Raw genomic sequence first — 23,281 nt, forward strand, 5'->3', positions numbered from 1 at the left:
TTGAGTTCAAATGTTGGTGATTCAAACCAGTTTTCTGACATATTAAACTTCAGTTACCAACACTTACCCGATTGGTTGGAATAATGCTTAGTTTTTTATGGTTGAGCTAGTTGTAATTGCCAAAAAGAAATCAAATGGTGGGATAAAAAAATTATCTTTATAATCTAGCACATGATTTATGTGGGAAATGACAATTTTTTTGGTTCTCTACTTCTCTTTCATTGTCTATTTGGGTTAGTCGATAAACCACTCGCTAATCATTAATCTGATACCAATGTGTTCGATGTCTTATTAGATGGTTAGCGAATTACTACATTCATAAACCGATAACCGATAAGCCTAATCGTTAAGCGTAAATAATCACTTGATCCTCCCAATAAGCACCCCCACAACACAATCTATTACCTCCGAAAATCATTCATAACAGTGATAAGATTCAGTGCAATTTCCTTGGGGCTCTACTGCTACCCAAAAAAAGTTTCACCTTGTTAATTGGCATATTGTTATTCTACCTCGCCATAGAGGCAGTTTGGGCCTCCAAAAAACTAAAGAAAAAAAATTATTGCTCATATGTCTAGTTTAGCTTGGATATATCTATGCAATCCTAATCATCTATGGGCTAAAATTCTTTGAGCTAAGTATCACTTCCCCAACCATGATCTACTCCCTAAGCGGGGATCCTCCTCTATCTGGAAAAGTCTTGTTAAAGGCCATAATTTTTCAAAACCTATTATTAAATGGAATATTGGTTAGGGCTCTAATACAAATATTTGGCATGATAATTGGCTTGTAAATAATACCAATCTCCGAAGCCTTATCCAGAGCCCTCTTACTCAACTTGAATCTACCTTCACGGTGGATCATGTTATTTCTCATGCTACCTGGGAACTTACTCCACTATCCTTTAATTTTTCTCTACACATTTCACGACTCATTCATAATACCTATTTTAATCCTTCTTCTCCACGCCCTGATACTTTATACTGGAACCTTACTTCTACTGGCCTATTCTCCACTAAATCTGCTTATCACCTTTACCTTCGGTCATGTTCTTCCACCTCTCATGAATATAATGGCCTCAAATAGATATGGCACCTACATATCCCCAATAAAATCAAAACCTTTCTTTAGCTACTTCTGCTTCATAAATTACCTACCGCTTCTCATCTTGCTTCTCTCGACATTTTCCCCAACTCGAATTATCACCAATGTCCTAACATACATGAAAATGTACACCATATCTTTTTCCACTGCCTGGTGGTTTTCCATATTTGGTCAACTTTTGGCATACAACCTCTTACCGGCTCCCTCAAAGACTGACTCCAGTTCTCGTGCACACACTCTCAAGACTCGTTCATCTATCACGATATTGTAGTTCCTGCTTCCTCCTTTGTACCTTTCACCCTTTGACACATTTGGTTAACTCACAATAATAATATTTTTCATCTCATTGAATTCCTCAACCTCTCCTCTATGCCCCCACCCCCTTCCCACACTCAATATATCAAATGGCACCCTTTCGTCACCACTACTTTTAAGCTTAATACTGATGGCGTATTCTATAGTCATAACAATCAAGCGGTTGCAGCTGGTATTTTCCGTACTACTAATGGTAGTTGGGTTTTTGGTTACACTTTGCCTCTACTTTTCTCTTCCGCTATTGAAGTTGAACTTATGGCATTACTATTAGACTTGCAACTTTCTCTCTCTTATAATTATAGTCCGTTACTTATTGAAACCGATTTGCAGGTTCTACTCTTTATGCTATGACATGATAATGCTCTCTACTCACACCTTATTTTGGACTGCAAGTCATTACTACGACAACTGCATCATGTGAAACTTAAGCATATCTATTGGGAGGCAAATTATGTGACTGATTCCATGGCCAAGTTTGGCATGACCTTAGCTCACGTCGATGGCCAATAGTTGTGGCATCCCCTATGTTTTATGTTTCCTCCACCCTTTGTTTTACGTGCTTTCAATAAGTACTCTTCTGACATAGTTACAACTCGAATGATTCCTCTTTGTACTTCTGTTACTCTTTCTGTTTAATCTAATATAACTATCTTTATTAGCAAAAAAAGGGCAGTCCCAATAATCCCAATGTATACCTTGGTCATAAAATAAATATTTCTTCTACCGTTTTAATTTATGTGGTACCATTTGATTTGGCACGGAATATAAAAAAGAATTGAACAGTTGAAACTTGTGGTTTAAAACAAGTTTTAGATTTTTGTGTGGATAAGTTATCTTATTAATAGCCAGTCTGGCCAAGCTTTAGAAGAAAAAATGTAGGTCAAATACCTATGCGTCCCCTTAAACTTGGCTCCAGTTTCCATTTTAACACTTCAACTTAAGTCAATACCTATTGAACACTCCAACTTCAATAATAATGTGTCTATTAAACACCTCATATAATATGCTTAAGTAAGTCCAATCGCGTGAACTGCACGCACAATGACATGGCAAAATGCACTAAGCACAAAATGCCACATGGCTTTTGAATTTAAAAAGACCTTAGAGAAAATAAAAAATCAAAAAAGAAACAAAACAAAAGGAAAAAAAAACAAGAAAACTAAATAACATCCCACAAACCCAGTACAACTGCTGTCAGTCTCCGACCATAACCTTCAATGCTCCACCACTACTCACAATTTTCAAATCTTTTTTTCGCCGTCCCTTGCTCTACCCCATGTCTTTTTCTTGTCAGACCCACCTTATTCTTTCCTTCCCCTCACACACACAATTATTAGATCCTCTTACCAGTACAATCAATAACCATTTTTCAATTTAACATAAAAGGATAAATAGAAAAATAAGGAATAAATTAAAAATTGGTAAGCCAAAATGCTATTATATTCAGTAAAGAAGTTCTGAGCCAGATCTTACGGAGAAGGCCACAAGGATTATGAAAAAGAAGGGATGATAATTGTGAAAATTAAAGAAAATGGTAGTTAAATTTTAGAATTCACCGAAATTTTTATTACCGGTGAACATTGGTTTGGCTGCCGACGTTATGTTCATGTAATCCATAGGCAAATCTTTTTTTATTATATTTATTATTTTTTTATCGATTAAAAAATTGTTGCTATTGGTATAATTGATCAGTGGATAATTTAAGGAGTAAAGGTGATAGCAGTGATGGTAAGGAGAGAATAGGGTGAAAGAGAAGACTAAATTGGTCCCGCACAAATGAGGAAAGAGAGAGAAAGAGAAATGTGATTTTCTTTTGTTGAAAAACAGGAAAACATTAATTTGAGACTACTTTGCGCGCGCGTGTGAGAGGTGATGAACACTAGTTTTGACACATCAGGGTTTGTGTTTAATAGACACATTGTTATTGAAGTTGGAGTGTTCAATAGGTATTGACTTAAGTTGAGGTGTTAAAATAGAAACTGGAGCCAAGTTTAGGGGCTGTATAGGTATTTGGCCAAAAATGTATTTTTGAGTAGAAACATAAGCAATTATGGAGAATAAAAAATGTAACTTCTCTCAAAACTCACTTTTTTGAAAAGCACTTTTGAGAAAAATATACTTACAAGCATTTTTGAAAAATTTGGCCAAACACTAATTGGTGCTCAAAAGTGATTTCCAAATTAATTAGCCAAACATAATATGCTTCTCACCAAACATACTTTTGAGAAAAAAAATACTTCTCAAGATAAGCTTATTTTTGAAATTTGACCAAACAAACTATAAGTGTATTTTTCTCACTAGTATTTTTCAAAAAAATTCTTTTAGAAATAAGTTTTTTTTTTTGCTTGTTAAAAACTACTTCTGTTTCTACTCAAAAGTACTTTTTTCTTTCTAAAAGCTTGGCCAAATACATTAACATTGGAAAAAAAAATACTATTGACCAAAAAAATACTCTTGGTCTAAACGAAGCTCGGCCAAACATGCTATTAGTGAGAGGGTCTTATTGTTCATTCCGAAAACTAAAAGTATGTATCTGTAGCTATCAGAAACCAAAGTGGACGTATCTGCAATTTATTAAAAAAGTTATCATCATTTCCAAACAAAAGAAAAAAAGAAAGAGAAAACTGAAGAAAATGTTGAAAAGGCTAAAGCCCTAAATTCTCCTTAAGCCCCGTGTCTTCCTTTTCATCGTGCAAGAGAAATTTGAACCTTCTTTGCAATGGCTTCTCAGTCTTCAAATAAGAAGAGACCAAACAAATCAAAGAAACGAAGCCGAGTTGACTCAGAAGAATTCGAACGAATCAACTCACTGCCATGGAACTCTACAATATCCGAAGAGGACGATGCTTTCTCCTTTCTCATTGGCTCTAACGACGTCGAAGGAGGAGGTTTCTTTTTTCCTCCCAATTTTTGAATTTTTATTGTATAAATTTGGATTTTTAGTTGAACTTTTAGCCTATTTTAGCATATTGGCAAAGATAAATGATTTAAAAGAGGCCACTCTGTTTCTCCCCTTTGCGTTGTGTCAGTTGTATTGATTATTTCTGATAGTTTTTAGAGAAAACCCACTATTTGGTAGAAATTCTTATTGAATAAAGTTAAACATTTAGCAATAATATAAAGATTGAATTTTTATCTGTTTTATTCTTGGCAAAGATAATTATTTAAATTATATTGGCTCTAGCGAGTTCGATGGAAGCCACTTTGTTTCTCCCCCTTTTTGCATTCACTTCTTTTAGGATCAGTTTACTCGAAAGTTTTCCTATGGTTTAGACAAAACTCACTGTTTAATACAAATTCTTATTGGATAAAGTTGAATTTTTTAGCTACAAATAAAAATATTTAAGTTTTAGCATATTTTCTGTTGGAAAATATTAAACGATTGAATTTTTAGCCAATATTATGTATCTGAATAGAGCATTTATGATATTGAGGATTCATACCGCCAACTCAACTAGCTTGGGATTGAGCTTGGGATTGAGGCATAATTGTTGTTGTATTCTCTTGGCAGAGATAAAAGATTGATCTTTTCACCTATTCTAGTTTTGGAAATTATTACTAAAAAATAACTTTTGTTGAGGGTACTTTTGCTATTTAAACAATTGTACATCCTAGGAGATTTCAAATCTTAATGTAACAATAACTATTTGGTTTGTAAGCTTTCTTGAATTCTGGCTATTTTTGTGTTAAGTCATTAAGCTTCATTGTATTTTCTTGATTTTTCCCTTTTGTTAGTTAAAACCTGTGTTTGTTTGTTGATTTGGATTGTTGAGCACAAAATAATTTTGGTCCGAAGGACTAATACAGGTTCTGGTGTTTGAGTGTAGGTTTTCTATCTCTTGAAGAGATCGATGAATCAGAGTACAATTTAGAAATTGCCAAACCAAGTGGAGGAAGTGAGAAAAAGGGGAAGACAACACTGAAGAAACAGAAATTAGATACCAAGAATGAGGAATTGAATGATGAAGCTAAGGGTGAGAGCAAAGAAGATATTGAGGAGGTGGAAAAGGACACAAAACAGAAGAAGAACAAGAAGAAGAAGCAGAAGAAAAAGAAAGATAAGATCAATAAAGATGCTGTAAATAACGCTGAAGGAAATGAAGAGTCATCAGCTGGTTAGTGCTGCATCAAAATCTGATATTTTCCTTTTTGTAAAGGCTTCTCATTTTTCAACTTTAGTATAATACTCAATGCTAACTTGTTCATTGCGCCTGTGGATATTTTCATAACTTCTGAAATTCTGATGCTAGTCCTTATCCGAATAAAAGAAAAAAGAAAATTCTGATATCAGTCACTTAACTTCAAGTTCAAAGGTCAACGCAGAGACAACAGCTAATCACATTTGTGTATCTTTTTGATAATTTCATTGGCTGTTAGTTATTTTACTGGCGGTGCATCAATATTTTGACCTATTGTTACCACTTTACCTGTTCCAAAACAAAATATTTGGACCTACTTTTTTACTAAGCAAAGTTCTGTGTTTTGGGTTCTCGAATGGTTTTGTATGTGTCTATGTGATAGATTTTATTTCAGTCTAATTCAATTTCGGTTATAAAATAGAAACTTTACCTCTGCTTGAATGTTGGGAGAACGCTGGATAAATGCAAAGAGCCAGAGCCAGAAGAATATGTGAGTCTTTTGCTAAATGTATTGGCCATTCATCATGCTTTTAATTATTTAAAGACAAACGATGAAGAAAAAAGAGAGGCACACTTTCCTATATTTCTATTTTTACAAGTCCTTTTAAAAATTCCAGTAGAAGCTTTTTTACCTATTTCCATTCAACTTTTTTTATGTATTGGTAACATTAACTACTTAACTTGCGTTTGGAGTAGACCAATCCATTCTTATTGGACAAGAAACTGGTGTAAGTCGAGAGTATTGTTAATTAATCTTTCAGAGTGACTGTCTAGTGCGTCATCTATTGATTTTATCATTGTAACATGATGTCACATCAAAGACTTCTCTTCTGGTTTGGCATTAATTATGGTTTTGAAATCTGACTCAAACAGTCACTGATGAAAACGATGATCGAGAACAGGATTCAGTAGATGAAACTGAATATTATGCATGGAATGAACTGAGACTTCATCCCCTGCTCATGAAATCAATATATGCACTCAAGTTCAAAGAACCCACACCAATACAGAAAATGTGCATTCCAGCAGCTGCTCACCAAGGAAAGGTCGGCTATGTGATAAAACTCAAAGTATTTCGCTGGAGATAATGTCATATTCAATGATATTTATGCCTCTTGGTTTGTGTGCCAGGATGTTGTGGGTGCTGCGGAGACAGGATCAGGGAAAACACTAGCTTTTGGCCTGCCCATTCTTCAACGTCTGCTTGAGGAACGAGAAAAGGCCAAAAGGCAGCTTACAGAAAATGGAGAGATGGATGAAAAAGTCGCTCCGACAGGTCTTCTCCGTGCTCTAATTATTACTCCTACAAGAGAGCTCGCCCTTCAGGTATGATAATTCTCATTTTACAACTTGTTTTCCTTTATTATTTCAAAATAATAAGCTGATATTTTGTCAGCTGTTTAGGCCTTGTTCTAAACAACGTAGTATGAGGATCTGTCATAAGTTTGTTATTTAAGATTCTTCTGATAAGTGATGTTTGTACATGAATCTTTTCTTTTTTCACAGTTCCCGTTAAACATAACAACCAGAGTCTGTTAAATATTTGAGGGAGACCAAAACTGCTTACTGTTGGCAAACTTAAAGGATGAAACTGCTTAGTGGTATATTTAAGGGATTATTTTGCACCTACCCCAAACATAAGGGATCTTTTTTGTCGTTTTCTCCACATATAAACATACATATATATAGGTATGTATGTCTCTTGCCCTAAATGCTTGTTCAAAATATGTATGGTAGTAGAAAAGCATTGCCAAGTAATCACCCAGGAAATCTTCTTTCATCAGATGACGGCGGTGGTGTCACAGAAATAAAATTGTATTAATGCTGAGGCTTAATCTGAGGTGCACTAAGTTCAGGATATTTTGTCCCTGTCCCCCTTGACCGACCAACACTAGGGGAACAAAAATAGAGATATAAGAAGATATGTGCTCAACTCAAGTAGAATGGTGTATCACATTAAGTTTCTGTGTTCCTATTTGCTGTTACTTTCCTGTTTTAAATCCTTCAAAATGGAATGTGGACCTCATGCTTTATTTACATTGCAGTCCTTATTAATGCAGTTGGCTTTTCCTTTTGTTATTCAATAATGTTGCTTGGCCTGTGCTATCTATCTGTTTAGACTTGGTGGGTTAGTTCACTACAACTCATTTTGATTGCCCATTCTGAGGGGCTTCTCATCTGCACTTTCTTGTTCTATCCTTTTTTCCTTTAATCTTTTAATAATTCCTTCGCTCCAGGTCACCGATCATTTGAAGGAAGCAGCAAGACATTCCAATTTTAGGGTTGTCCCTATTGTTGGTGGAATGTCAAGTGAAAAGCAGGAAAGACTTTTGAGAACAAGGCCTGAAATTGTTGTTGGAACTCCAGGGAGGCTCTGGGAACTTATGTCTGGTGGTGAAATTCATCTTGTGGAGGTTAGTAGCAATTTATGACATGTAACAGGCTTCTGTCACGAGTCGACTCCTAACCTCCCTCCTTTCTTCCCCAGCCTAAAGGAAAATGGAAAGAGAAAAAAGAAATAAGAGAATTATCAGTTGGCTAAGCAGGCAAAGGATAGAGAGAGTTGAATGTGCCTCTTACTCTATGAAATAAATTTTTGTATGGCCTTTTATTTTCACAAAAATTATTTCTGTTTCCGCACCCCTCAAAAACAACCCTTTTGAAACTGGTTGAGGTTTAACTCTAATGTAGAATGTGGATACTAATAAGGTTGTTTACTGGGTGTATAGATTAATTGGTTTGCTTAATAATTGCAAAAGTGTGGACAACTTCAAACTGAGGTTTTGTGGTCCTTAAGACTAACTGTCCGTCAATTATGGCCGTCAAGTCTCGTGAAACCTGATAATCTTAATGGTCCTTGCCAGTTATTCCACATTTGTTGTTGGTAGGGCAAAACATGCATTGCCATGTTTCTATTCTTTCTATAGAATGGATGATATTAGTTTCTTTTTGCTTCTGCAGTTACACTCACTGTCGTTTTTTGTGCTGGACGAGGCGGATCGCATGATAGAAAATGGCCATTTCCATGAGTTGCAGTCTATAGTTGACATGCTTCCTATGGCTAGTAAATCAACTGATGGCGATTCGCAGAAAACACATAATTGTGAAACAGTTTCCAGTGTCCAAAGAAAGAAAAGGCAAACATTTGTGTTTTCTGCTACCATTGCTTTGTCTGCTGATTTCAGGAAGAAGCTAAAGCGCGGATCACAAAAATCAAAAGCAAACGATGAGTTGAATTCAATAGAAACTCTTTCTGAGAGAGCAGGAATGAGGGCAGATGCTGCAATAATTGATCTGACCAATGCATCAATTCTAGCAAACAAGCTCGAGGAATCGTTTATAGAGTAAGTCGGTATTTCTTGTTTTCTTTATTGAAAATAATTTGTCCAACTTTACCGACATTGGCCTAACATCAACTCAGCTCTCTGAACATGTTTTCAATGATTGTTTATGCTTATGTGCTGGTGAAGTTTTATCATTGGCCAAAATTTGCAAACTTCTTATATATTTCGTCTGAGATAACCCTTTCCTTTGTTTTTATAGTTTTATAGCATTGTGCATATTCTGCTGCTGTAAATGCATACTTATTTTCACCATGCATGCTAACCTGGTATGAAATTGATTGTCCATTGATGGGTTGCAGCTGTAGCGAAGAAGATAAAGATGGTTATTTATATTACATCTTGAGTGTTCACGGGCAAGGCCGGACAATTGTCTTTTGTACGTCCATTGCAGCTTTACGCCATATCTCCTCCCTCTTGCGCATCCTTGGCGTCAATATTTGGACACTTCATGCCCAGATGCAGCAGAGAGCCCGACTTAAGGTCACTTTCATGATTTCTTTTCCATATTAGGTTATGCTCCTTTGTCATTACTTTGAAATTGTCTGGCTAAAATCTTTTGCGGAGAAAAGCAGGACATGTTTGGACTAGTGTCTTTTGATTGGTACACCAAAGATCTGCTCTCAAATTAGTTAGAAAATCGGAATTGGAAAATGCAATATATTTTTGGATAAAGTAACAATTTTATTGATTTGGGACCAACTGCCATATACTAGCAGTTTGTGCAGAGAACCTACACAAACTATGATCCTTGACGAAAAAGACACCAAATTATCTATACAAATGGGGACCTCGTTGATGCACAAAAAGGTAACCAATATCGGAGTCTATTCCTCAGATGTACAAACTCATTTCCATTTTCCACTCCTTCAAAAGCTCTCATTTTCCTCCTTCCAAAAAAGAAAATCCCTCGTGAGAGCTAATGGGGCTACATCTGGAATTGACATCGTGAGAGCTAATGTTTCTTCTGATAAGTTTGGGGAAGGAAGAGTAGGAAGTAGAGAATGGTGTGCAGTGTAGTGGCTTCACCTACCTCGTGCAAGTCGTCAAGTGAAAGACCCCACGAGAGAGGCCGTTGGCACATGACTTCGGGTCTGGTGAGGTTGATGGCACATGGAGACCGGCCAAGGCTTCTGGTGATGAGATTATGGGAGATGGGGCTGTCAGGGCACTGCGAGTTTTCCTGGAGTGGTGGTGAGGTCTAGAAGTTGACATATGATTAGAGCTAGGGTTCTGGTAGTCAGTGTGACTTAGTTCGGCAACCACTGTAGCTTTTCAAAGACTCTATAGCTTTTCCAGTGAGTATGTTCTTCCGTGGATCTGTACCGAGGACTGGGAGAAAAGAGTGAGAAATAATGGGAAAGCTTGATTATTCACTAAACTTGGTCAAGTTGCTGATTTGGTGGAATCAAAATCTCCTAATCTATGCCAAGTTACAGCGATTATTTGAATCGAATCAAATCAATCTAAATCAAATGATTCAAGTTAATAAAAATCACTAGCGAATCTGTATATCGATCAGCAAAAATAAACCAGGAATAAGCTAAGACATTGTTATCAGGTTAATATGGATTGCTAGTCCTTATTCTGCTAAAACTGGGATATCCGTGTTGCTGTATCGTTGTGCCTATGTTACCAGTTTTTCTTTTTGTCTCGCTAAAAAGGCATCACAACCTGCTATCTGCAGTCTTGACAATGTATTCGCTTGCTATGAGATTGTTTCATTCTCCAATTGAGAAGAGAAAATATGTTATTTTGTTCCTCTTTTCCGATCATCACATCAATTGCTCTCCTACTTTTTCATGAACACTGAATACTAAACATGTATTTTACACGATGTTCTGCTGCCTTTTTTTCTTAGCCATTCTGTTCAATGCAGGCAATTGACCGGTTTCGGACAAACGAGCATGGTATACTCATTGCTACAGATGTTGCAGCCAGAGGACTGGATATTCCTGGTGTTCGAACAGTCATTCACTATCAGCTACCACATTCAGCTGAAGTAAGTTTGTAATGTGCCTTCTTATTGATAGCTTGTTAAAAGTTTGCAATTTCAATCAATGAAAATTATTGTGCAGGTTTACGTTCATAGAAGTGGAAGAACCGCTAGGGCTCATTCTGATGGGTGTAGCATTGCTCTAATCACACCAAATGATACGTCAAAGTTTGCTGCTTTATGCAAGTCATTTTCGAAGGTAATCTTTGAATAGCCATTGGAAGGAGCAGATACTCATCAAATCGATACATATCCTCTGTAAATGAAAGAATAACTATACTAAGTGTTGGCTTTGAGTGGGGTACATCGTGAGAGAGGAAACCATTCAGTTTGGAAGTTGACTCGATTAAGTATAGATTTTTTAGCATATGCAACTTAGAATTGGTTTTTAATTTTTATGATTATTTTACAAAATGATTAGATGAAATAGTGACATTATGTTTCTCTAAGCAGACTACTTCTGCTGCTTCTCTTGTTCCGTCGTTTTACAGTTTCTTGCTTCTATCTTTTTCTGTTGGTTAACTGTAGCTATATGCTTAGCTTGATTGACACCCATTTCAAGGAATATAATTTGTCTCCCTCCTGTCTTTACATTTATACTTTGGAGAGAGCGCTATTAGAGTAGCAACTCTTTGTGTTATTTTGCACTAATGAATAATGTTGTATTTTCCAGGAAAACTTTCAGCGATTTCCTTTAGAAATGTCATACATGCCAGAAGTTATGAAGCGATTATCCCTTGCACGTCAAATAGACAAGATTTCGCGAAAGGACTCTCAGGTGATTTTCCGGTCCATATATCTTTTGGTGTTAAATGCTTCTTACGATGTCGTTGTCACGAGTATGTGTGACCAATCTAACTCCTGATGATTATAATGCACTTTAATTTACACTTCTGATGCATTTTCCTATTTTTTTTGGACACACCAGCATGGTTGCATACTGTTTTGAATTTTCATAGAATGGCTAGCGTTGGAGGATATTATGCTCAGAAGATATGTATTTTTTTCCTTTAGGAGATACTCCACCAAATTAATTAGACACTAATATTCTTCCTTTATAATTGTTTTGCTAAGAATCCAGCAAACTTAATTTAAACTTCTACCTCATTGGTTTATCTTTTATCTTTTTCTTTTGGGACAAATTAACATGGTATTTTCCTTTTAGGAATCTTATTGCGTTGCATTCTACTTTAAATTCCCATAGAGGCTTCAAAAGAAGGATTTTTTTGCTAGAGTGCAGTGAAATACATTTACTTTCTTTTGGGACATACCATAATAGTTAGGAGACAAATAACACTCTTAATTCTTCATTCTTAATTCTTTTACTATGAAAACTTCTACCCTTGTTGGTTCTTCCTTACAAAGAAGTGTTCACTAACTTGTTTACATCAACCAAAAAGCAAAAAGAGGGATAGCTTTGGTAAGGACCCTCCACCTCTAACCTTATGGTTGGGATTTCGGGTCACAATAGCAAAGTGGGAAAGCGCCACTGATGGGCCCCGCCCCTGGGTAGGATTTTTTTTTTTTGGGGGGGGGGGGGTGCTTTGCGAATTCTTACTATTTAATAGATGGGGTTCACAATAAGGGAAAAAAAAACCTGTTTAGCAAAATTTTCTCTGTATCCGGCTAGTAACTTAATTTTAAAGTTCCAGAATATTGTTTCTGTTTCCTGCTTGTAACATGAGTTCAGATTTATACATTTGGTTCATCGTTAGTTTCCCTTTTTCAGGACAAGGCCAAGAACAATTGGCTTCAGCGAAATGCTGAATCAATGGGACTAGTTTTGGAAGATAATGATAGTGAGGAGGAAAGGGTGAACAACCATAAGCGAAAGAAAGCCACGTCTGCTCAACTAAACAAGCTACAAGGGGTCATTCTGATTATGAAATTTCTGATATTTTTATCTAAAAAAGCGTAGTCTAGTGCACTAAGGTCCCGCTATGTGCAGGGTCCGGAGAAGGGCTGGACCACATTGCGCTTATGTCTTATGTATGTTTTGATAATATTGAACTTTTTATTTGAAACTGCAGGAGCTCAAAATTCTTCTTTCACGGCCATTGCAACCTAAAACATTTTCAAAACGCTACTTGGCTGGGGTTAGTTCTCTCTCTGTCTCTTTATATGTTGCTTATCCCATATGACGATACTTTAGGGTGTGGTTTGATCATCTTTCTGCTTGGTTACAAGACTTCAACTCTGGATGTCCACTGAAATTGAAGAACAGACACCTTACCCTCTATTCCAAATTGTTTTCACTCTCTTTCTTGGGTGTCCCCCCCCCCCCCCCCCCCCCCCCCTTTTTTTTTTTTTTTTAGGGGGGATGTGTTGTTTCCTGAAATTACTTTTTTTTTCTCCCGTCACAATGCTTCCATATATAAGCTTAGTGGAACAGAAAAGAGCCCGTCACTTCTCTTAACTGAAAGATGATATGAGACAAATATACCGTCTATTATTTCTTTCTAAGCTACTTGTCCAGGAAAAATTCTTTTCCAAGCTACTTATTATTTTAAAAAAAAGGTAGGTGTGATTTTCTTTGCTGAATAACCGAGTATGATGGTAACTGTAGTACAAGTAGTGGAAAAACATAATCATTATCTTGGGGGGGTTGATGGCTCTAATCTAGAGACGCCTGCATCTCTTCGTGTGTGAGTTTATAGGTTTTGTGTTTCTTTTCAGGCTGGTGTTTCACCTCTCCTTCAGCACCAACTGGAGGAATTAGCTAAGCAGAAAAATCCAAATAATTCTGGAGATGTTAAAACGAAGAAGTTGATGGTTATTGGTCAAGATTGTGTCGAGCCTCTCCAAGCACTTAGAAGTGCTGGTCCACAGGTAGTTGTTTACTGAATTTTCTCAACAATACAGTCGTTAATTATGTTCTTGCATATTCTGTATGTGCTGCTTTCATTCCTAAACTCAGGCCTAATATCCACTTTTACACTCGCAGGCTAACTTCAACTTGAAGGGAATTGCTGAAAAGCGGAAAGATGTAAACGAGTTAAGGAGAAAGAGAAAAGAAACCAAAAAACGTATTTCCCTCTGAGAATTATTATTGACGTCTTTTATTTTCCTTAATCTTCTGACCTTAATTCTCATTATTTTTGCCCTGTTCCCGTTTTACAGGTTTGCGTGAACAACGGCGAAAACAGAAGAAAAAGCTTCAAGCAGGAAAAGAGTAGGATTGATTTGTTAAAAAAAAGAGAAGAAGATCCAGAGTAATTCTTCATCTATCCTGTCGGGAGCCCAGGGAGCCCAGTGGAACGCAGGTATAGATTCTCAATGCTCATATAAGCATCCGCGACTAAATTAGTGAAACTGTAGATCAATCAGCAAAATTTTGTAGTTACAGCTTAAGTTAAAAGGGGCAAACTATGTCGTAAAGACTATAGATATCTGGTAATTGGATTTGAAATCAAATGCTTAGGTGGCTCTTGCAGCGTTACACTTTTGATTTTGCTTAGTTTGATATTCATCAATAGAAGCAATACTCAGTAAGATGTACAAGAGGAACTTCATTCTCATGTCAAATTCTTGAATGTATTTCTCAAGGTAAAAGGTTTTCTTGTATGTGTTTATTTATTTCAAAAAATGAAATTACAATTTAGACCATTAGCTATACAAATTTCCTTACAATTTTATTTCCGCGCTTCAAGTCGATTATCTTGTCTTATTGACCCTTTCGTAAAACATCAACTTGCGAGAATAGGACAAGTTGCAAACATGTTATATTCCACACAGTTAAATGTCCAATATATTTTTTGATAAACTTTTTGGTTATATACTTAGATTTTTTCTATTAATGTAGCATTTTTAAATGGGCATTTCTTAGTTGAGAAAACAAAAACAGCAATCTCTCCTTCCAGATGCTGAATTTAGTTGTGGATTTTGCATTTGACTAAAATGCTCATTCCTTTCTATAATAAGCTGTAAGTAGCCTTCGTTATCCTTTTTTTTTTTTTCCTTTTTGTGGCGACCCTTAACCTATTTAAATTCCGTTTGCTTAGATTGTTTTTCCTTGTTTTGTTTTTCAATTCTGTATTTCCATTTTGATGCTTTTATTCAAAGTGATTCTTTTTCTATATTTTTCTTGTTTTTTATTTGCGTTTGGCTAACTTATGGTCCACATATCTTTCTCATTGAACATTAGATACAATATTTTTTTGTTTTTCATATTTTATAGGTGACCATGTCTCGAATTGAACAAGGTAAAGTTAAAATTGTTGCGCAACTCTTAAGGTAGCTTCTTCCATCTTGTGATGCTTCGTCGTCTTATAAGAAAATTTAGCTAACAAGGGGCTTGATATTTAAAGTTTCCTATTATTATTTTTATTGGTTGGATTATGCTTACCAAGTTAGAAGACAAATTCAACTTTCAATTTGCATAGAAAGGGTGATAATATGTTCTCGAATTATGTGAAACGTTCCCAGAAAATCCCGAACTTGTTGATATTAGTATTATTGTTTGATGATATTATGTTCTCGAATAATGTGAGAAGTTCTCAGAAGATCAAGATTAATTAAGATGACGGCTGAGACTCAGATACGAAATTTTGAACGTAAACATGCATCCACATTTTTATTTACATAATTAATAATATCTCATTTTTCTCTCTAGCTCTACTAATTTTTAAAAGGGCTTTAGCCTAGTTCCCTTCCATTTTTATTCATTTTGTTTCTACTTCTTATTTGTAAAATTCAGCCACCTCCGATGGGTTATCAACCAAAAAGGAAAACTCTAGTGCGTTTCACTAGTAGTTTTACGAATTATTTGCTTTCGGTTTTTATGTGATGTAGTTTTTTTGGACACTATGATTTAATAAAGGGGGAAATACGCAAAAAGCAATTTTTAGGATTGCTATTTAAGATTTAACCGAAAATTTAAACTAAAAATCTTAACTTCATGATTTTATGTCCTGAAAAGTTGAACGGAAAAACTAAAATTCATGACACACGGGCTAATTTTTAAATAACAGCCCTCTAGAATGGCTACCTACCAAGCAGTCACTTTTAAGCATGTTTAAAATATATCTACAGTTTATAATGTATTTAAAGATTAGCCAGTTTTGTTCAAACTTCAGGACACGGCGTCCTAGAGTTTAAACCTCAAAGTTCAAACTTCATGACATCGAATCCTAAAGTTAGAAAATTATGTCCAGACGTTCGAATCTTATGTTCTGAATTTTAAATTACTAGTTCAGAAATTCAGGACACTTAGTCCTGAATTTCAAATTAGCAGCTTAAAAATTAAGACACTAAGTCCTGAATTGAATTTCCAAATTCAGGATACTTAGTCCTTAAGTTTGGGTGAATTGACTAGTTTTTAAATACATTGTAAATTGTGAATATATTTTATATAGCGGACTTAGAAGTGGCTATTAACAGTAAATTAAGAATAAAACATAAATAAAATATGAGAGAAGTAGACATAAAGATCCGTCATGCATATTTGGACACGAAGATTATATAAAACTATTGGCAGACAATTAAACATAAAACAGAAATAAAACTTGGATAAGAAGCTAATGTCAGCTTTAAATGAGCCACTTGAAAACATTTATGTTTTAATTTAGAAAGGAAGAAAATAAAAATAACAAAGAAATAAAGGGAAATCAAGTTGCTCATTGCTTCTCCTGAGTCCAGAGGAAAATGACACATAGCAAATAATTATCCTTTTGATGGATAGATAAGATTCGAAATTTATGAATAACAGAAGGTTAAATTTACAATTCAAGGAGATAAAAAATAAATAAATAACTACTAGAGGTCATTATTGTCTGCATGCTTTGACAATTCTACCTTTCAATTATAAAGATCTTTTTTGGAGTTATTTTAAGATTTTCTTCTTGCTTTGGCAAAGTCTTCACTTGTCTCCTTTATTTTGACAATCTTTCTTTCTTATCGTCTTCAAAATTTTCTTAAATTTTTTATTCTTCCATTTTGAAGAGTAACTTTTATTAAAAATATTTTTTTACAAAACGTAATTTGCATGTTGCAAGATTTATTAAGTGGTTTCTCAAACTCTAGGTTCTACCCTGAAAAGGGAATTTACACATCGTATATTTGTTAACATATTTTTGTCATGGGCAGGAAATGAAATCATGAAAAAGAAAATATTGACACAAACGACTTTTCGGGGATACAAATTATTGTAATTGCGTGTTACTTTTGTTAGTAAAATATCCTGTGGAGGCCACGAGTTTAGGGAAAAAGAAAAAATCGAATTCAGTAAAAATCAAACCTTGTACTTGACAATATATGATATTAACAGTTTTACTTGTAAACTTCCTTTTTTTTTTTCTTTTTTTTTTCATTTTTTGAAATCAATTTTAATAGTTACGTTCAAAATCTTGTAAGCTCTCCCTCTCGTTTTGATAAAAATGAAAATAATGTGTACTCTTGTTACTTCCCCCCTTCTCCCCTGGAACTTAACGATTATTTTTCACGACATGTGCCATAAAAATCAAGTATCATATTCGCTAGAAGATGCAAATAGTACACATTGAGGATAAAATGAGAGAAAATCGCTTGAAATGGTTTGGTCATATCTTGAGAGATAAAATGAGAGAAAATCGCTTGGCGGGGATGAAGAATAGGGTGGAGAAGGTTGAAAAGGAGTTTTGAAAAATATTTTCCCTTCTTTTGATAGGAAAAACATTTTTCTCCAATTGGAGGAAAATGTTTTCCAAAACATTTAAGCCAACCAAACATGAAAAAATTGGAAAATTTTTTCGAAAAATATTTTCCTTCATACCAAACACACCCTAACTTATTTTCACTATTACTCTTATTTTATTTTAGGTATGAGCTGAGCTTTAAAAAAAAGTTAGGATTTGTATCATCGATCCAATTTTATTTGGACCTAAGGTATCATTGTTGTCGTTGTTATTATTGTGTCATAAAAATCAAGTGGGTGTTTGCATAAGTCTATAAGCGAGTCTAATTAATTATAAGCATTTTAGATTATTTACACTTTCGGTATTTTATAATCCACGATATACCATTCCCAAAATAAACTCATCACTCGATAAACGTTCTACTTCTACCATTTGTCCTCTTCCATTTAAAGAAAGTTTTTAGTTTATATTTTGTGTAAATATCTTTAAGTGCTTTATTTCAGTCATTTTAACTAATTAAACACATAAACTACTTATAATACTTCTATCTCCCAACACATAACTGGTTATCTATAAAGTTAGTTGCAACATTTTGAAAATATATTTTATACTTATCAACTACTTTCTGTCAGCTATAAGCTAAACCTGCCTTAAAAAGTTAGTTTGATCATTTTATATTCGTGGTGCTTGTATTCACGTTCTAAGACAGTCTAACCCAAATTAAGTAATGTATTCTTAGTGTACGCTAAGGGTGGCAAGTGGGCCGGTCCTATGCGGTCCGGTCCTAAACGGTTCCGGGTTTCGCGGGCTTATTGCTGGAACCGGCTCGGGATCGGGACCACGAACTAATGGTCCCGAGTTAAGTGGGCCGGTCCCGAGCCTAAACGGTCCTAAACGGGCCCAACAGAAGCTTTGTATTTTTTTTTATTTTTTATTTTATAGAAGTTAGAGAAAAAAAATAGTAATAAAGATATATAAGCTATATTCGATTTATATACTATATATACATCTTAAAATATATATATACTATATTATATATACATAGTATAGATCTTAAAATATACTATATATACATCTTAAGATATACTATATATATATAGTATAGTATAGTAGATCTTAAGATATATATACATCTTAAGATATATATATATATATATATATATATATATATATATATATATATATATATATATATATATAGTAAGATGTATATATAGTATATCTTAAGACGTATACTATCGAATATGACTTATAAACTATGTATATATATTATAGTATATATATACATCTTAAGATATATATATATATATATATATATATATATATATATATATATATATATATATATACACACACACACACACACACACTATACTATATATACATCTTATATAAACACACACTATACTATATATACATAGTATATAAGTCATATTCGATAGTATACATCTTAAGATATATATAATATATATAGTAAGATGTATATATATTATAGTATAGTATAGTATATACTATATATACAACTTAAGATATATAAGCTATATATATATTATAGTATAGTATAGTATATACTATATATACAACTTAAGATATATAAGCTATATTTGATATACATATATATATATATATATAAGCTTATATATATACTATACTATACTATAATATATATACATCTTACTATATATAAGCTATATTCGATTTATATACTATATATACATCTTAAGATATACTATATATACATGTATATCTACTATATATATATATCTAGTATATCTAGTATACTATGTATATATAGTATATCTTAAGATGTATATATAGTATAGTATAGTATATATAGTATATCTTAAAATGTATATATAGTATATCGAATATAGTTTATATATCTTAAGTTGTATATATAGTATATATATACTATACTATACAATACTATAGTATATAAGTCGTATTCGATAGTATATATATAGTATATATATATATGTATAGGCTTATATATATATATATATATATATATGTATATCGAATATAGCTTATATATCTTATGAGATGTATATATAGTATAGACTATAGTATAGTATAAATATAAGCTTATATATATATATATATATATATATATATATATATATATAGGGTTTGGAAGTATATCGAATATAGCTTATATATCTTAAGTTGTATATATATATATATATATATATATATATACACACTATACTATACTATACTATATTATACTATATGTATAGCTTAAGATATATAAAAAGACAAAATATTGTAAAGAGATATTCAAATCAATGCGTTATATTTTTATTATAGCATTAAAAATCATGGCAATATCTTTCTTAGTCTTCCTCCCCCTATGGAATGAGCACAACAAGGTGCTAATACCACCATTGAGAAGAAAAAGAAACTAATCAAGATGTGCCAAAATACAAGTTACATATTAATTTACATGGTATCTCTTACAAATTTCATAAATCCTTCAAGGTCCGGAGGAATTTCCGTTGGTGGTGGCGGAAATGAAGCTTGGTCATCACCGCTTCCAGGCGAAGCATCATCCTCCGCAAGTTCAGCTAGCATTTCTTCGTAAGCTTCGTCTACCTCTGGTTGTGATTCAGCAAGTCCAAAATTTCTTCTTTCCGAACGGATCCAATCTCTGAAAAGTACTGATTTTTCCAAGCTCTCCCTCATAGACGCTCTATAATCACCGAGTTGAAGTCTTGCTTGACTGAAAGCGCTCTCTGATGCCACTGTTGAAGCTTGAATAGTTAAAATATCTAGGACCATCCTTGAAAGAATCGGAAAGTATTTTTCTTTGTCCTTCCACCATTCCAAAATATTAAAGGAGCCGTCGGAATTCACTTCCTCAATTCCCTGTGACAAATAAACTTCAAGCTCATTTAGTTGTGAAAAATCACTAGTACTAGAACCTTGAGAACCCCTGAACCCTGCCCAAGCACTAAGTGCTCTTACTCCCGCAGTTCTTTTAGATGATTGAGAACTAGAAGAAGAAGGAGTTGGAACATTTGGTCTAGCATGATCTAATGCAACTTGATAAGCATTATAAATAGTTTGAACATTTATTTTAATTGAGGCTATTGCGTTCGGAAGTTTAGACAACTCCTCATCTTCAAGTGCTAAACCATTATAAACAGTTTCATACCAAAATTGAGGACCTCCTAATTTCATAGTAGGATTTAACAATGCAGCAATATCATAAATAGGGAGAATAAGGAAAAAATATTTTTTAAACTTTTTTCTCATAGAATCAATAGCAAGTTAAAAAATTTCCCCACCATCTGAAAAATGATCAAACAAATTTGCAAGTTCTGCAATATAAACTAAACAGTTAGAAATAGTAGGATAATATTGCCCAGAAAATTCATTTGTAGCAATATAGAATTTTTCTAAAAAATCTACAAGCATTTTAACATTAGCCCAATCCGCATTTGTAAGGTGCTCATCATCATCACTTACATGAGCATTAAACGTTGAGTTTATGGGGTTTCTATATTCATATGCAACAACTAAACTTTCATACATGTAATTCCATCTAGTTGGACAAGGTTTAGGAACCTTTCTTTCTCTTAGGCCAAATTCATCGCATCTTTTAAAATATTCTCTAAGTCTACTTCTACGGTTTGAATAAAAAAGCCAATTAAGAGCCATTTTAACCTTTTCAATTTTAACATTTAAAATTCGCATACCATCACCCACAATTAAATGGTAAATATGACAAATACATCTAACATGAAAAATGTTACTAAATACAAGACTTAGTATAGTGGTAAGCAAGGCTACAGCATTTGTGTTACTAGTAGCATTATCCATTGAAACTGACATTATTTTATCACTAATGCAAAAATATCTACAAATATCCGCAATCGTGCTAGAAATAAACTGCCCTGTGTGACGTGAATTAATTATTCTATAAGCAATAATGCGCTTTTGCATTATCCAATGCTCATCAATCCAATGACTGGTAACAGTAAGGTAATCACAGTCATTACCACTTCTACCAATATCAGTTGTAATAGCAAGACGACAATTTATATGAGTAAATAAATAGCGCAAATATTGTTCATATTCATGTTTATATTTATAAATATCACTCTTTATGGTTGTGCGAGGAAAACCTTTATAAGTAGGATTATAAATTTTTCTAATATAATGTACAAAGTGGGGGTTAGAAGAAAAACTATAGGGTAAGCACATAACAGTGACTATTTTTGCCAATTCTTCCCGATCTTTTTTTGGATCATAATATAAAATACCACCGGTAACAGTGTTAATTCCCGATTGAAATTGATTTGATCTGGTACTAAGGTCAGCCTGACTAGGTGTACTTGTCCCCTCAGCCAAAGCTTTCATACGAAAATATCTAGCTTTATCTTGAGGGTATAGCAATATGTGTCTAGTCAAACTTCCCGTCCCCCCCGACTTCCAACATATTGAAAAACTAACTCTTTGCCACAAGTTTTACACTTAGCCCTATTTTTTTCTCTTAGTTGAGTAAAAAATTGCCAAACAAGAGATGTTTCTGCCTGTTTAGAAGGTTGTCTAGAAAAAGTAGGGGCACTAATAGGAGGGTCAGATGGGGGATCATCTAGATTATTATTAGTTGGGTTAACTTCAGGAGCAGGACTAGTGGGTGTATCATCATCCGGTTGCGTTTCATCAAAATCTATTTCTTCATCATCATTTTCATCAATAGTTGGATTACCATAAAGAGCATTCATATATTCATGGTTTAATTATTTACCGGGTGCAATATTATGGCAAAATTGACTCTCGGTAAATTGTAATAAACTATTATCGCTATCAAGAATATGAGATGTAGGACGGGTAACATGTTTGGGTCGGGGAGCCGGGGGAAGTGGAGGAGGAACATATTGGCCACTAGATTCACCATTCTTCGATTTTTCCTTATTTTTACTAAACATATTTTTAAGGAATAAGCCATCTTAATTAATCAAGCAAAGTAAATAAAACAAATAAAATTATAATATTAAAACTTAAGAGTTGGAACGAGTTTACCGAATTGACGAACAACTTGTTGGAAATTGATTATCGTTGAAGACTTCAATTCACCAACTTCACAATTGTTTCACAAATTGTAACAATAAAGTAAGCAATAGTAGCAATTATAGAAGTAAACTAGAGAGAGATTGTGATAGATTGATGATTTTGTAAGAAAAAATAAAATAATGATGGGGTATTTATAGTTGAAAATAGGGAAAGAGTGTAATTATAAAAAGTTTGGGATTAAAATAAAGTTGGGGGGTTAAATGGCTATTTCATAAATAGCCAACGGTAATTTTTGACAGCCCAACGGCTATTTTTGACAGCCCAACGACTATTTTTTTTTTTTTAAAAAAAATAGCCGTTGGGCCCGCTAGGCCCGGTAAGGGACCGGTCCGGAGCCTTGGCGGGCCAAACGGTCCCGGGCCTGACGGGCCCAAATCATAGGACCGGCCCACGAGACCGGACCAGGCCCGCTAAAACCGGACCAAACGGTCCTGGCCCGTTTAGTCGTTTGGCCCGCGGTCCTGGGCCGGTCCCAGGCCTGGACCGGCCCACTTGCCAGCCTTAGTGTATGCTATAGACATATTGTTTTATTTTTATTATTTAGCTTCTATAATTGTTTACCCGAAAAACGAATAACAATTGAATTTATACGCAATTTTAAGGATACGTGATATAGCTTGGCACAAATTGAGAAAATGTATATGTATATTAATATTGAAATTGACTGTAAAAGAAATGAGTGCAAACCAAACT

General features: G+C 34.1%; 1 protein-coding gene across 3 annotated transcripts; it reads left to right on the forward strand.

Moving 5' to 3' along the window:
* Positions 1–4,037: 4,037 nt before the first annotated feature.
* Positions 4,038–14,501, forward strand: LOC104106765 (DEAD-box ATP-dependent RNA helicase 13). Of its 3 annotated transcripts, none has more exons than XM_009615390.4 (15): positions 4,038–4,307; positions 5,247–5,534; positions 6,432–6,604; positions 6,690–6,884; positions 7,796–7,972; positions 8,520–8,902; positions 9,202–9,382; positions 10,779–10,901; positions 10,978–11,094; positions 11,569–11,673; positions 12,625–12,765; positions 12,926–12,991; positions 13,572–13,724; positions 13,840–13,921; positions 14,016–14,501. In XM_009615390.4, the coding sequence occupies exons 1-15, from the start codon at positions 4,139–4,141 to the stop codon at positions 14,069–14,071; spliced, it is 2,409 nt and encodes an 802-aa protein (XP_009613685.1). In that variant the 5' UTR covers positions 4,038–4,138; the 3' UTR covers positions 14,072–14,501. The 3 variants fall into 3 exon arrangements, with proteins under 3 accessions (XP_009613685.1, XP_009613697.1, XP_009613693.1); XM_009615398.4 differs by lacking the exon at positions 4,038–4,307 and adding an exon at positions 5,980–6,048 and having other exon boundaries at positions 5,400–5,534; XM_009615402.4 differs by lacking the exon at positions 4,038–4,307 and having other exon boundaries at positions 5,373–5,534; positions 6,461–6,604.
* Positions 14,502–23,281: the final 8,780 nt, after the last annotated feature.

The sequence above is a fragment of the Nicotiana tomentosiformis genome, chromosome 9 (assembly GCF_000390325.3).
Source record: "Nicotiana tomentosiformis chromosome 9, ASM39032v3, whole genome shotgun sequence".
Classification (NCBI taxonomy): Eukaryota; Viridiplantae; Streptophyta; class Magnoliopsida; order Solanales; family Solanaceae; genus Nicotiana; species Nicotiana tomentosiformis.